At 41.5% G+C, this 15,253-nt stretch overlaps 1 protein-coding gene across 1 annotated transcript in view; it reads left to right on the plus strand.

Moving 5' to 3' along the window:
- The first annotated feature begins 70 nt into the window (after positions 1–70).
- The window catches only part of prim2 (DNA primase subunit 2), a 71,840-nt gene continuing 56,657 nt past the window's right edge, over positions 71–15,253 (plus strand). The window contains exons 1-7 of the mRNA XM_042066353.1: positions 71–162; positions 644–796; positions 1,228–1,340; positions 2,161–2,255; positions 2,417–2,537; positions 4,879–4,974; positions 5,195–5,332. Coding sequence (XP_041922287.1) covers positions 652–796; positions 1,228–1,340; positions 2,161–2,255; positions 2,417–2,537; positions 4,879–4,974; positions 5,195–5,332 — 708 coding nt within the window. The 5' untranslated portion in view covers positions 71–162; positions 644–651. The remainder of the gene's footprint in view (positions 163–643; positions 797–1,227; positions 1,341–2,160; positions 2,256–2,416; positions 2,538–4,878; positions 4,975–5,194; positions 5,333–15,253) is intronic.

The following is a 15,253-nucleotide window of genomic DNA, read 5'->3' on the forward strand; positions in this document are numbered from 1 at the left end:
CTTTTAATATCGGAAGTCTGTTGCTCAACTAACGCGATTGGTCTGCCAGTTTTGCGTCATTCTCCCGCGTTTTGCTTGGATTGGCAACCTGGCGCGGGACTTTCAGTCAAAGAGGAAGTAAGAATCATTGTTGAAGCTTTAGCATTCGCAACAATTATATTGGTAACTACTGTATTTCTTATATATACACACACACATTTTCTTAGTTGTATACGATAACTCAGGTTTTCATGCGATGTGTTATGTGATTACTGTGGTTATTTCACGATAAACATGTACAACCTCAGGGTTATGCTAGGTTATGCTAAAAACAAAAAGAGCAGAAACGATAACTATGCCTAGGATATAGCTATAGCTAGGTAACGTTCAAATGTGACCTTATCATTCAGCAATCATGCATCATTGCCTTTGCTAGGATTAACGTTACATACATTGTTTACTGTGTACGATAGCTAGTGATGTGTTTTGTTAAATGCGTAACGTAACATATGATATGTGAACTGACCACTTCAGTGAAAGTCAACAGGTGGGGACATAGCTAGCCGCCAATGCAAAACATTTGTCGAAAACGTACAGGGCTAACCCAGACGACATTTTCGAGGTGGGCAGTTTGTTGATCTGTTTGATGGCAATACTTTTTCAGGTGTGACCATGCAGTTTTCTAACAGGAGAAGAAAGCTTCTAAGCAATCCACAGAATGAGCTCTACGGTCACTGTCTCCAGTTTTACAGTCAGCCTCCGACTGAAAACATCTCGCTTGCGGAGTTTGAAATCTTTGCAGTGGAGAGATTGAAACGTAAGGGCCCTGGTACTGCATGTGCCTGTGTAATGCATCATTAAGACAAGTAACTTTGTTTTCTTTCAGTTCAAATGACCAGTTTCCATTAGTGACCAATCACTAATGGAAACAGCCTAAGTGGCCCTGGATTGTATTTTGTCAGCAAAATCAATCAAACCATTGCAGTTTACTTGAGACAGTGGTTCCCTTACTTTTCATGACAGAAGATTGTTAATATATTTGATCAGCAGTGATTTTCAATATAATCAATCAGGTATTCACCAGCTCTTACATAGACACCATTTAAACGTGTCTTCCCATTTAAACAGTTAAAATCTTCTATCCTTGACCCTATAGACCCAGCCTCTGCAATAAAATGTGCAGTGTTGTGATGTGCTTGGCAGATGAAATGGTGATGCCCATCTAATACAACTGGATTTGTGTTGTAGTGCTGAAGACCGTGGAAAACCTTGGCGTCAGCTATGTGAAGACCACAGAGCAATACAATAAGAAACTGCATGCTGAACTCACCAATTTGAACTTCCCTTATAGAACAGAGGCTGTAAGTATGTTAAATCCTTTTTGCAAGCATATATGTCATCATCCAGAAGCATTTAAGTTTTTGACAAACATGAAATAACCTGCTTAAACACAAATTTTTCTATACATTATGGCATGGTCTACCGCTGACATCTCCATGTCTGACAATCCGAAAAACGAGAGTCGGTTATTCACTTTATTCATGAAGCCCTACTTCAGCCTGGTTTTAATCTTCTGTCTTAGCAGCCTAACTGGCTAACTAAAATATTTTTCAACTTATATCTTTAGAAATGTTGACAATTCTGCATTCAGTATAGATATTCCATATAATGCAGTGTATGACTGACAGAAAAAAAATATAAGTGTACTTTTACATGGCTAAGGATGTGTCAGTCACTGTGTGCCATCATATACAATACAATGCAGCTTCAGCTGTAAACAGAACGCTGGACTTCTGAATACTGAAGTGTCATGGCAATGCCCATTGTTGGCTCATGGATATCTTGGATACTCAAGAGTTTTTTTCCCCCCATTGTGCAACATACACAAGCGTGTACTATACTCAAATAAATACTGTGCTGCATTTTTAATCAGGTCTCATTTCTCATTAGAAACAATAGAAACAGTAACATTGTCTTAATTAGATTAGGCTGAAAAGTGTCTGACATACTTTATGCTTTGGGGTCAGTGTGCAATAATGCTGTCCTTTTTTTGATGATTAAATTTTTTATCTCACTTGTGTTCACATTTTACAAATTCTTCTCAGTCACAAACAGTCTCACACACAAATGACTTGCCTGCTGGTGGAGTTGATTGGAGTTTTTAATTTTCTACCATGACAGGATGACCGTAAAGATCAAAATGGACCGACTGAGTTTGAGAAGCGGAGAAAAGATCACATCTCCCATTTCATTCTTCGTCTTGCCTACTGTCAAACGTATGCACATTATCTGCATGTTTCACTTGTATTAACAATGTTGTGAATTGTTTTGGTAGATTAATGAAGGTAAATAATTTTAAAATGTATCTGAATGTGATTTATCCTGAATTGAGTTTTACAGCATAGCTAATGATGTGATGCATTTCTTTCTTTTGCAGTGAAGACCTGCGACGCTGGTTCATCCAGCAGGAAATGGATCTGTTCCGATACCGCTTCAGTGACCTGCCAGCCAAGTACAAGACTGAGTTTCTACACCGCAACAATCTGCAGTATGACACTGTAAGAGTGTTTACATATTACACAAGAATATGCAATTACTGGCTTGAGTTTGAATCTTAGGAAAAGCTACAATACTGTTGACAGGGTGCGTATTCAGTTTTAAAATTTCTCGGTGGTTGGTTGCACACACGTAGAGTCGTCAAAACTCTGCGCCCAGGTTCCCCATATTCATCCTTGACCAATTTACACTGATGCGTTTCCGCCTCTGATTACCTTTGATGGCGGAACAATTGGGGGGAAATTCTAACCAGGCATTCCTTCTCTGTGTAAAACGGACAGGTGAGACGTAACAAAGATGAAATAGTTACGGAAACAGACGCCAATGTAAAAGGTTCAGTTCAAGAGCTTTAAAAACAATTGAAGAGCGGGGGCTGGATATGGCTTCAGATTCAAACACCTTTGACACTTAAGGCTATTTTTCCTGGTCTCATCATCCGTACATATAGCTGCCATGGGTCCTTGAAGTGGGAGTTTATGAATTTGAGAAATATGGATGATAAAAGTGTCTCGTAATTTTGTCTGCACTCGGTGAAAACAAATCAGCGTGGTAGTGTTGGTTCATTGAAGTTGTCCCACAACTATTCTGATGAGATAGATAAAATAGCCAAACCACTACAGTATGGAGTTGACCACAGCTAGATTGAGTGAGTGCCCATACTAAGTACTAGCTGGCTCAAGAAAAAATCAGACTAATGACCTTTATGAGAATATTTGGTGCCATTTTTGAATTCACATCAGTTGTCCATGCCATTGTTTTCACCAAGTTGTCCCAAGCCGGAGGTGGCCATGATATCCCCCATAAACCAAGATTTTGAAAGATTTTTGGAAGAGATAAAATAGATATGGGTCATTGAAAGTCTTTGAAAATGTAATGTTTTGAGTTAAAAAAGGCAAGAAGCCGTCATTATAACACACAGCACTATAACACAGCACACTTGAGGAATGTTGGTAAGTGTTCACACTGCCAAGCCTCTCTTTCTCAACTCTGTCTGGTTTGTGAGCAGCTGTAAAGCCTGATAGCACTCATAAAAAAATGAAATAAAAAAAAAAAATCTGTGTTGTAACTGCAATTGGTTTGATGGGTCCCTGAATTTAGAGGAATTGGGCCTGGAAAGACCTTATAAAGAAATTATTCCAGAAGGAGTAGGAACCCTGACTCATGCAGTCATGCATGGAATACAAACAAAACACATTTTAGCTTTGTTAGAACGGTCAGGTTTAAGTGTTGATACTCCATAAAATGATCTGTCGTGTGCAGACAACAGTAGGGCATGTCTTCATGTGTCTCCAGGAGGTGGCAGTCTAAGAACAGCTGACCTTGTGTTTTGTAGGAGTACAGATGAAGTCTTTGAGTGGGTTGGTCATTTTCTGTTTGCATCAATACATAGATATTCTTTTTTGCTCCACAACTCTTGCATAATATATAGATATTCAGGTAGATTAACTGCACCTTAGTACTTAATTATCTAACAGTGCATCCCATTAACAAAATTGTAGCACTAGAATTACAACCTTAGAGATTTCTGAATCTATACTATAAATTATGTGAATAGTATTACAAAATATTTGTGTACAATTTTCAGTTATTTTCTTTTACCTGTCTAGCTGCAAACTAAATGTTACCCATGGTTTGGCATATCAGAAAACAACCACTGTAAATGAGCAGTGGGAGGTGAACTGGAAGCTAGGTCTCATCGTTATTCTAACCATGTACCAGATGGAGCCCTTCTTGTGAGGGAAGTGGCATGATGCATGGCTTGATATTGTTCATCGTTCTCCCCTAAGGGGGAAAAAAAACGAATGGAGGAGCTGCATTTGGATTGAATGTACATAAATATTTGAGCAGCGTGCCTGTGATGTGTCTGTTTTTTACCTCAGGTGAAACGTAGCTGCCACAGACAGTGCAGAGCGACCCTTAACTCAAAAGGTCTGGCTACCAGTCTCTCACAGCTGTCAGGCTGGTCCCCTGTTATAGCTATGGTCTCTCACAGCCAAGCCAGCCGTTTAAATGGCTAATGACTAAGACTGCTTGAAGAAGTGCCGTTGATGACTGTGAGGAGAGCTCTAAAGATTGAATAATAATTTCCCTCCTACCCCTCTCAATTGGCTGTATGTATTAGAGCCTAATGAACAGTAATATTTTTGCCCCCTCCTCCCCCTTGACAAAAAGCACTAGTTACTGGATCAAGTGTTCTTTTTTTATTTTGGATAGCTTTAAACACTTCTTTGCAAAGTTTTTTTTTTGCACTGATCTATGATGAGCCAGTTTTTTAATTGATCAGATGTGACCTATTTTAGAAACTCAAATGTTTCTTTTCTTTTCTCTCCCCTCCATCATCAGCTCAGTGTCGAGGAGAAGAAACTCCTGACGGAGAAGCTCATTAACTCCAGCTATGGAATCAGTGGAGCCTCGGTTATAGAACAGGACTACTACAAGGTGAGTCGTTTGCTGTGTGTTGCACAGCTCTTCCATTAGGTTGATGTGGCCCTGTGTGAAGACAACTAAAGTTAGCCTTAATCCATGTATGGAAAAATGGCCCAGTATGTTTAGAATTGCCAGTGTAAATCTTATCTGACAGTTGAAAACAACTTTAAATCCAATAGCATTAATTAGGATGAAATGAAGGACTATCATTTTTTACCCTCTGTGTTTTTAGGTGCCTTTCCAGGATGCACTAGATCTGGTACGATCCAGGAAGGTGTTCTTGAAAGGGGGCTATGCATACATTCCCCACCAGGACATCATATCCATCGTCCTCAATGACTTCCGCACAAGGCTCTCCAAAGCACTCGCGGTAAGCCACCTTCTCATCCCATTAGCCTGGGAATCAGGCAGGTGCTGCATTTCCTGAAGTATATTTTATGGATGCAGAGAAAAACACACACACACACACACACACACACACACACACACACACACACACACACACAACAACCACATGCTTGAACAGAATGCCTCTCTTGGGGTTAGTGAATGAACATTTGTTTACAAGTACGGCTCGGAGGTATTGGTGTGCTTCGCTATTTGTAAAATCAACACATTCTGTTAGATGGATGCGTCTGCCTCGGCCCAATCATTTATTCATTAGAATTAGCATGTGACAAACTGTAATTCTCATTCTCCTGCCTGCAAGCCATCCGTCATGGCTCGAGGATAATTCAAGCTTCTCTTGCTGGCCTAGATAGAGGGGGCGATCTAAGATTTATGCACAAATCAATACCAATAATAATGCAGCAAATTAAACATGCCGTTTTGTCTAGTCAGTACACTAATTGCTAAAATCTCAGTCCACTAAGTGTGTCTGGGAGAGGAGATTCAATTACTGCCTAAGACCCAGCCTAGTCTAAGTCTTGCACCTTTTCTTGAAACCTGTGAATTGAGGTGTCATCTTGAAAGGGAATCGCACATCAATATCGACTTTCAGGTCGAACCTTTAATTTAACCTTTTGGCAGCCAGGCCCAGACAAATGTATGATTGGTTTGTCACCGAACAGCACCAATTGAAACATCTTCAGGACTTCACAGTTTCTGCCCTGAGTGTGAATAATGTCTCGCTCAGATATCTGGCTTCACAGCAATGGTGGTTTCCTCTCAGGGAGAAATATAGTATAGGAAGCTCCCCCATGAAGAGAATGCCCCCCCCCCCCCCCCCCCCCTTCTCGTGAGGGAGGATAGTAATAACCATAGCGATAAGCTGATGAGGCGAGTCAGGAGAGGGACTTTTGTGTGGGATACCGAAGCTCGTTCTGAGATTGGATAGCCTTTGGATAGAGATCCACTCCTTATTTTCTGCAGCCTTTGTGTGATGGGTGTGGGTGGGGAAAGAATTGGCTTTGATTGGTCCGGAAAAGCAGTTTGTCGAGCGCACTTAGAAGCCATCAGTCATTCCTGGCCTGCCTGACCAGTGACCACAGCCCATAACTGCCCCCTGCATCACAAGATCCTGTGTGTGTGGCTAAAGCCGAGCTGGGCACTCGGCGTTACAAAAGCAGAACGGTGTCTGACGCAGATGGTCAAACCTGAGGAGCCAGAAGGAATGCAGGAAAACCACTAAACCATTACTTGGTTTCCCTGTCACATGATCACTCTTCTTTCATGCATTAAGATCACCTTCATGAACAGCTGTGTGGTTTTAATGCCCTGGTGTTTTTTTGTTTGTTTTTCTCCCAGCAAGGTTATTTATATTAGGCAAGGTAACGGGGCATATCTGTAAACATCTCACAGCAGTGTGTTCTGCAAAGCACATGCACATTAAATATGCATTCATGCACATTTGCAAATTGCTTTTATTTAAAGAGACTTTTTATTCAAATAATTAATTAATTAATCAATCAATCTTGAATGGATGTGTTCAATGAGAGTGTGTTGATGAAGAATACCATATTGGCAGTACAAATTATTTCCTGCTGGGGGAATTGACAAAATGAAGAAGTCAGAGACTGCTGAAAGCAAAGTGACCGCTCAAGGTGAGGGATAATTGGACATGTCATACCTGACTTTTTTTCCCTGCGTCAGCAGGATCTCATGGTCTCCGCCTTTTTCTAAATCCCCTTCAAGTTGCAAGGCAGCATCTGAAAATGTGTTATTTTTGGGGGCCAAGCAGCGAAGCTGCGAGGACCTCATTGTGTTTCTACGTTTTCCTATTATTATTATTATATGCAATGGGAGTCTATGGCAGCCCATAGAACCGTCTGGTAAAAAGTTGGGAAATTTGGCACACTGATGTCCCAAGGGATGGTCCCATGATTCATGTCACCAAGTTTCATGTCGGCAACTCAAACCCTCTAGCGCCACCAACAGGCCAAAGTTGGACGTGCGTTCATGCACGTAACTTTTGACCTGTTGGTCCGATTTTCCGTCTTTTTCACGTCTTTTTCCGCCATGATGGATTTTCCGCCATTTTGGATTTCATCAAAAACACTTAAAATGTATCACCAATTTTAAGTGTTTAAAATTTGTGAAATTTGACACAGATCATCTTCAGACCAAGCCTCACAAAAGTTATCACTTTTTGTCTTCGGAAGTATTACCGTTCGCCCGTAAAAGCCAATCAAAATTTGCGGCAAAGCCGCCAAACAGGAAGTGAGCTCATATCTCAGCAACCCTTGCATGCATCAAAACCAAACTTGGTACATTGACTCATGACCCCATCAGGAGGACCCTCAAGAAATGTGACGTTTGACCTCTAGGGGGCGCTGTAATTCACAAACATGCCTTTTGGCCTGTAGCTGCTGCTGTGCTTAGAATTAAATTGTACTAGTGGTGTCTGGTAATACTGTGAAAGGTCCTTAGGTCAACTGAGGGCAACTTGTTACATCAATATAATTTATTCAGCCGCCATATTTGATTTGATCAAAAACACCAACAATTTCGCACAGGTCACAAATTTCATCTGATCTTCACCAAAATTGGCACAGACCATCTTCAGACCATGCCTTGTCACTTCATTTATTTCTGTAACAATTGATAGAAGCGTTCGCCCGTCACATCCAATCGAAATTTGTGGCGAAGCTGCCAAACAGGAAGTGAGCTCATATCTCAGCAATCGTTGCATGTATCAAAACCAAACTTGGTACATGGACTCATGACCCCATCAGGTGAATGCCGAAGAAATTTTGTGACCTTTGACCTCTAGGGTCACTGCAATTAGCAACTTTTGTAACTTTTGACGTGCTAGACGTGAAACTTGCTTTGACAGCTTATGGCCATACGTCTGATTGCAGCATTGAGCTAACAGCATTTCGTTGCCATGGTTACTCCGGCCTATCTGTTTGGCCCCCTCATTGCTGCTTGCAGATATATTTTTATGATTGCTTTTGGTTTGAGGGCTTTGTTTTGGTAATTGTTCTGCTGTGTTGTCTCCTTGTTTAAATATCATAGTAAAAGTAATAGACAAATGGCGACTAACAAAGGGTGCCCATTTGTAGGGTCTATGGTGAGGTGGTGCAGAATTAACTAGCCTTGATTTGTTTTCCCGTGGCATTTTGGCACAAAGTTTGGCTTGTAAGATGCCAACCATTGTGATTTGTTGCTCAGTGAAACAGTGAAAATGAATTATTTTGTTGGCATCCTAATGGAACTGTGCTTGATAAAATAGGGAAGCAACACAAATGTAATATGTGAATGTAATATCTTGTGCAAGTCAAGCCAGTTTTATTTGTATAGCGCATTTAACATGCACAGAGTGCAACCCAAAGCATAGAACAAACCCAAAGTGTGTAGTACAGCAGCGCACTTTTTTGAGGGTGGGGGGTGGTTTCATGTGCGCAGGGCAAGGTAAGTACGCGCAAATAGTTAATGTGTTGTGGTAACTGACAAGTACCAAACGAGTTGTTTGTTTTCTTTGGCTCCATGTAGCATCTTTAAAATGTCTCTCCATTACTTGATTGTCAGTCTTTTTAATGTAGCACTTTTTAGAACACTCATGTTTTTTTTAATTCAACAAAAAAAGCTCTTTACTTCAGCTCCCATCTCTAAAATATCAGTACCACTTCACTGCTTTCCCCCAATGCACCTTCCACTCCACACCGCTTCTCCCTCTTTTTAAGCAGGCGAGCTGCCCCTCCTCTGGGATCCAGTGATTGGAAGGCCTCTTTCGAAGCTCTCCCGGTATTATTAGAACCCAATGGGCCGTTTAGTGGGGAAAGTGACCATAAAAAGCATATTGTAAGGAGTGTCTGCGTCTCCTATGATGTAGTGGAATTATTCATGCATGGACAGAGCTTCTGCTTCTATTATCATTGCCGCCTCCTTTTGTTGTCGAGGAGATGAGCTCTGTGTTGCCTTTGTTCATAGGGAAACAAAATGGAGCTGTCAGTTTAGTTAGCTGCTACAGGTGAGGGGTTTTTTGCCCAAAGACTATTTGCCTGCTTTGGTGATGCTGATCTCTTATGCAGGCTCTGCAGGGACTACAGGTGCAAGGAGGGCCAGGGAATTGGTTGGAAGTGTTTTTGTTTGCTCTGCCACGGATACAATATTTGGACAGAACTATGTATCACTACAAAATGACACCGGGGGGGGGGGGGGGGGATCCAGTGCTTGTGGCTGGTCCGTAATATCTTTGTGATGCCTTGTATCAGATAAACTTCAACGGACCTCAGCCTTTTTTTGTTGTTCAAAAAATGCAACTAATCGCATTCTAATGCAGCAGTTGGAAGAATTACATCCTTTTCTGAATAGGTTGACTGAAACGCATTAAGCTTGTTCAGTGGAAAGAGGAGGACGTGAATAATCTTTATGGTAATACCACAGTTCCGTCAGCTTGAGCCTCCTGACCTCTAAAATTTAAATTTGAAACTCGGTCATAGTAAACAATGTGGAAGCGGATTTAATTGCGGCTATAACTAGAGGTATTAAACGCGGAGCATGAGCATGGAGAGTAATAATAAATCTGACAGCTCTGGGAACGAAAACCGCTTTAGAACTAGCCAAAGCTTGATTGAGCATTTTAATTAAATTTTTGCAGGAAAGCACAAGAAGTTTGCCTCTCAAGTCAGTCATAGTTAAAAAAAAAAAAAGCTGTTGCCAAGGACAAACTCTGTGTACAGGTTTGCATTCCCCTTCCTCACCTCCTTTGCGATCTCTTAATGGGTTTCTGTTTGAAGGTCTTAAGAGGTCCTACACACACATACACACACACAAGCCATGTGGACATTTTTGTATAGGACATCTTATGCCAGGTGTAGAATACCAGGCAATGTGAATTGTATTTGCAGAGACAGAAGGGCCCTCCACTGAAACCCAATGTTCAGTTGAAAGTCATTTAGGATTCAATCAGACTCCCATACGCAAATCGTGTTTTTTCAAATTCTCCGGTTGTCAGTTGGAAACCAGCGGATATGAGGGAGCTGTCCAGTGCTGATTGTAAATTCAGGAGCTGATTCCAGCTCACCCGTGACATGAGGTGCTCTCAGTTGTGCGCCAGGGGACCTCTTCGGCACATGGCACCTCTCGGGGCTCAAACTGCGATGCCAGCTTTAGGTTAAAGATTGCATTCCCCCCGAAATGTCAAGATGCTGCAGGTTCCGAAAGGCTCTGACTGAATGCATGCCTAACGAGGTCTCATCCATTCCATCTTATTCTTATTATCGCTGGGGAAAAGTTGACACTCTGGACAGGTTATGAAAATATGTAAAATTGATAAAAACCTATGCCTATCTTGGTGGAAGGCTGTTATTTTTCACACACTTGTTCATTTCTTGTCTCCCTGTTTTTTGATTTTTTTTTTTTTTGTGCCATTTGCCTGTTTCAGGCATCATTCAGGGCTCCAGGGCCTGCCTGGAGTCCCTGCTAGATGAGAAGAGACAGCCAGGGGATGGAATTTTGTCACGGCTGAATTTACCCGCTGTCTCTCAAAGATTTGAATTATTATTTTGTAAACCCTGTGTTCGTCAGAGATGAAACCGACAATAGCAAGAAGTACCACTTTCGCCGGCGTAAGAGGCCTCTGAGTGCTGCCTGTATTAATCCATCTCTGTAAATGAAAACATATGCTGCCCACACGTTTCCCCGGCGATGGGGTCCAGACTATCTAGCGGCTGGGAGAAAATGAAATGTGTCAATCTTCATATGCCGCCTCTTCTCCACAGACCGCAGACAGTTGGGGTCTTGCTCTGAGATTTTTTTTTTTATGAGACCCAAAATAGTTTCCTGGGAGTGATGCTGAAATCAATTGCCAACGTGAAGATCTCGCCAGACACTTTTTTATTTATTTATTTTGTCTATGAAAATTATATTTAAAGTCTAGCCTGTGAGCCAGTTCATGTGTCACATGCTGCTAAGTGGCATTATGAAAAATAGAAAAGAGGAAACGTTGAAATAAATGTTTAAATCGATGCATTTAACTTATCACACAAAGACATTTCAGAAAATGATCTGTATTGTATGGCTGCTGCACGGTATGACAGCAAATGGTTTTTGGGTAAAATGCAAGATTGAAATTGTATGTAATGGATCGAGGATTATGCTCATGGTCTATGCCCATGATTAGCAAACATACAGTGTAATAGCGGTAATCGTCCCACGTCTTGAAATTCTGATCAGCTTTGCTTGTTTGATGGCTGAAATGCCCCTTTGAGTCCTCCCATTCTACATTTTTTAGGACGGATTGAGATCTTAAGTTTGCTTAGTTGAGTTAGGACAGCGGTATGAAATTAAAGAATGTGTATGGACAAGGGAGGATGGGCTTTGGAAAAGATTTGAATCCAGGGCCAGTCAAGGAACTATTGCTTTGTTGAATGCACAGGTGTAGCCAAATGTGCTATGACCTTGAGTCACAGCACAGCACATTGTTTGTCAGCTTGTTTAGAAGGTAATAGACATATTTTATCATCATCTTATTGAAGCCATTTGTTGTTCTTTTCTGTCTATCTTGTAACCCCCAAAAGGTAGTTCATTAAAAGAATACTGCAGTGTCACAATTTCGTCATGGAAATCCTGTCAGCTGTGGAGCAAAAGAAATGTAAAACCAGAACAATTGATGTTAATTGTCACCAGGGCTGCTAAAATACCACTCTTGCCACCTCCAAAACACTTGATCAAAAAGCAAAACTATTGCTCAGATTACCCACTCTTACCCCTCAGACATGAGGAGAATAGGTAGACTGCAGTGCAGAGGCTGCTGAGAAGGATGAGCTTTATCGCGGCCTGTTGTTAAGCGCTCAGACATATGTCTGGAGTCATGCGGCTCTCTCCTGAGGCATGACTCTCTTCCCCTCACTCTCTCCACCCTCACACCCCCGTCACGTTCTCCCTCCGTTCTGGGCTCGTCAGGCCTCCACTCCTCCACTCCTCCATATTGGGCCCTCTACAGGGCCCAGACAAATCATTCACGGTTCATTTGATGCTCCCCCACTTAAGCATTGTGAAGTACGCATCCACAAGCCACAAGCGGGTCCTTGTTGAGAAAAATAGAACAACCTCTGCACAGCCAGGCTGAGGTTGCCGTAGTGTGCAGACAGCACTGGATGGAGGTTATTTTTTTTTTTAGGTTCAAATTTATTCATGCTTGTTGTCTGTGTCAGTGTACAGTCTAGCCGTATTCCTGCCATTGAAACCGGGGGAACCTCCATGCATTTCAAGTTAGTCTTTAGTATAGGCTGTGGTTGCTTTACTTTTCCTATGTTTTTCCATTTTGAAGTTTCTGTGAATTTGTTTAAAAAATAATTTTCAGAATAAGGAGGTAGGCTTTTTTTTGACCTGATAATATTTCTGTCAGATTTGTTGATAACATTTGAAGTATGTTCCCCATATCATTCCTATCTTGGCTCTAGAGATACTTTTTAAAATTTGGGGTCATTTTAAGTCGTTGGCTTGGTGCCATGAAGCAATTCTGAAACCCCAGAACTGATTAATGTGGCTGGTAATTAATCTACCAAGTTTTTATAATGAATTCCGTAAAATGTCTCCATTTATGACTTGGCTTGGCTGGGAAAAGAGTGTGACTTTTTGGGGGGGGGGGGGGGTCTTTATTTTATTCTCTGTAATTTTGGGGTGCTTCCACGTTCCATTTATGCTGAGCATAGCTTAGCCCCCCCCCCCCCCCCGCCCCATCAACTCTCGGCCTTGCAGTCCTCTTAATTCCCTGTTTCGTCCAAGCTCAGAAGTGTGCGTTATTCCATGGCTTGTACAAGTGGAACCATTTACAACATCCGCATTATAGGGAGATGTTTATTTTATGTTTTTCTCTAGCAACTTGGATCTCCGAGTCACCAAATATGTCACAGTAAATGTTGTGGTGAATGGTTACTTGTGTTGGATTATTGTTTGAAAACACCTATGATTAAGGTCTTAAGAAGCCTTGTAATAAGCAGTTGTTAATACGCTATTTGCCATGTATAGGGAGTTGCAAAGACTATATTGCCCATTTCTTTGCTAAATTGTTCAATCAAAAGTACATTTTACAACCATTTGAAAACCAATCTGATTGTGTTGGTCCATAATGAAAGCCCAACATAACACAATAGACAAATAGGCAACAGGCAAATATGTTTCAAGTCTTGAATTTAGGCCTCGATAAGGAATCGTGCATTCGGTCCGCTCTTTGTTTAGTGGTTGTTTTAAAAACATAGTGTTGTGTCTCCTGAGATGTTAACAGGGCTTCATAGAATGTCACAAAGCAAAGGAAGACAAAGCAAGAAAGGGAGAAACACACACACACACACACACACACACACACACACACACACACACACACACACACACACACATAGACACAAGCACTTTAGCTTAAACTGACAGCAATCCAATTGAAGCTGTCAGTCTTTGGTGTTTTCCAAGCGCAAGGTGCTCAGAGGGATACGTTGATGTCTCTGGCTGTGGCCACAGCGACTGGCTGGCTGTCTGGATGGATGGCTGCCTGTTGAAGAAGATGGCAGAGGCGGGTACTCCATCACTGTTGGTTCGCCCCTTAACTGAAAGGCCATCTTGAAAAGTTGAAGGTTTATTTTGCACCCTGTCTGGCGGTTTGATTAATGAGCATCCGTGACTCAATGCAAAGAAACACCAGTCTAGGCCCAGGCAGGCACCGTGTGTGTGTGTGTGTGTTTGTGTGTGTGTGTGTGTGTGTGTGTGTATTGTGTGTATTGTGTGTGTGTGTGTGTGTGTGTGTGTGTGTGTGTGTGTGTGTGTGTGTGTGTGTGTGTGTGTGTGTGTGAGAGAGATTTCCCTGTTGGAAGGACAGTGCAGATTTTTTTTTTTTAAATCAGATTGACACACCAGTGCTTGGGTGAACAAAATGAATCAACTGTGTTTTTGGGTAAGGGAGGCATGGGGTGGGGTATGGGTAGCAAGGTTGCCAGGTGAGGATGGTCAACAGAATTATTTGCTGGGCGACCGAAGGTTTACAAAATTAGTTGCTGGGAGACCGAAGGTCCACAGAATTACTTGCTGGGAGTTGTGTCTTGATAGTATGACTTGTGATCCAGCGTGATTGTCTGCTGGAGAGCTGAAGAATGGCAAGCATGAAATAAATATGCCACTTCTATTTCAGTCAAGTCTGTGGATTGTGACAAATAGGAGATAGGACTGGAAGACCGCTAGGTTACCTGTACAAATATGATGGTCAGACTCAGACCATTTGTCACTTGTCACTTTGTCAGGGATCTGTTTTATAAATGTCTACAATATGGATAGAAATTTGGCAGATTAGAATGAATAGTGATATTAAAAGTCAAACTGAAATACATACACTGGCTGTCTGTGTCTGTGTCTGTGTGAGATGTTAAAGTGAGAAATATAACCTGCTCATCAAAAAAAGCAATTTAGTTGCAGCCACTGCAAGAACTGTATTTGCCAGCTAGAGTTGTAAATCTCCCCTGTAAAACTCAGTGTGTGACATTAAATAGCTAATGATTTTTTATTCAGTGATTTCATACGTATTTCCTGTGATCAATAGTGTTTGCTCCCAAACACCATCTACCAGTATATATTAATAGCTGTCACTATCAAACATAAATTGTGCAACTAATAACAAAAGTCTATCTCATAAACTTTGTTTATATCAAATGACTCCAAATTACATAGACATAATGTTCTGTGTAGAACCAAGCCATCATTTAAAAGATGTGCTTGCACCAGTTTTACGTTGAGTTATTGAGCTAAATGACCTCTATGCCTTCCAAAGCTAACAGAAGATGATTTATCTGGTGCTCCAGTCAACCAAGTCTCGCCAGGGATGTAACAGTTGGACATGTCCAAACATTTATCAAACCCTCTC

Source organism: Alosa sapidissima, chromosome 16, assembly GCF_018492685.1.
Source record: "Alosa sapidissima isolate fAloSap1 chromosome 16, fAloSap1.pri, whole genome shotgun sequence".
NCBI lineage: Eukaryota > Metazoa > Chordata > Actinopteri > Clupeiformes > Clupeidae > Alosa > Alosa sapidissima.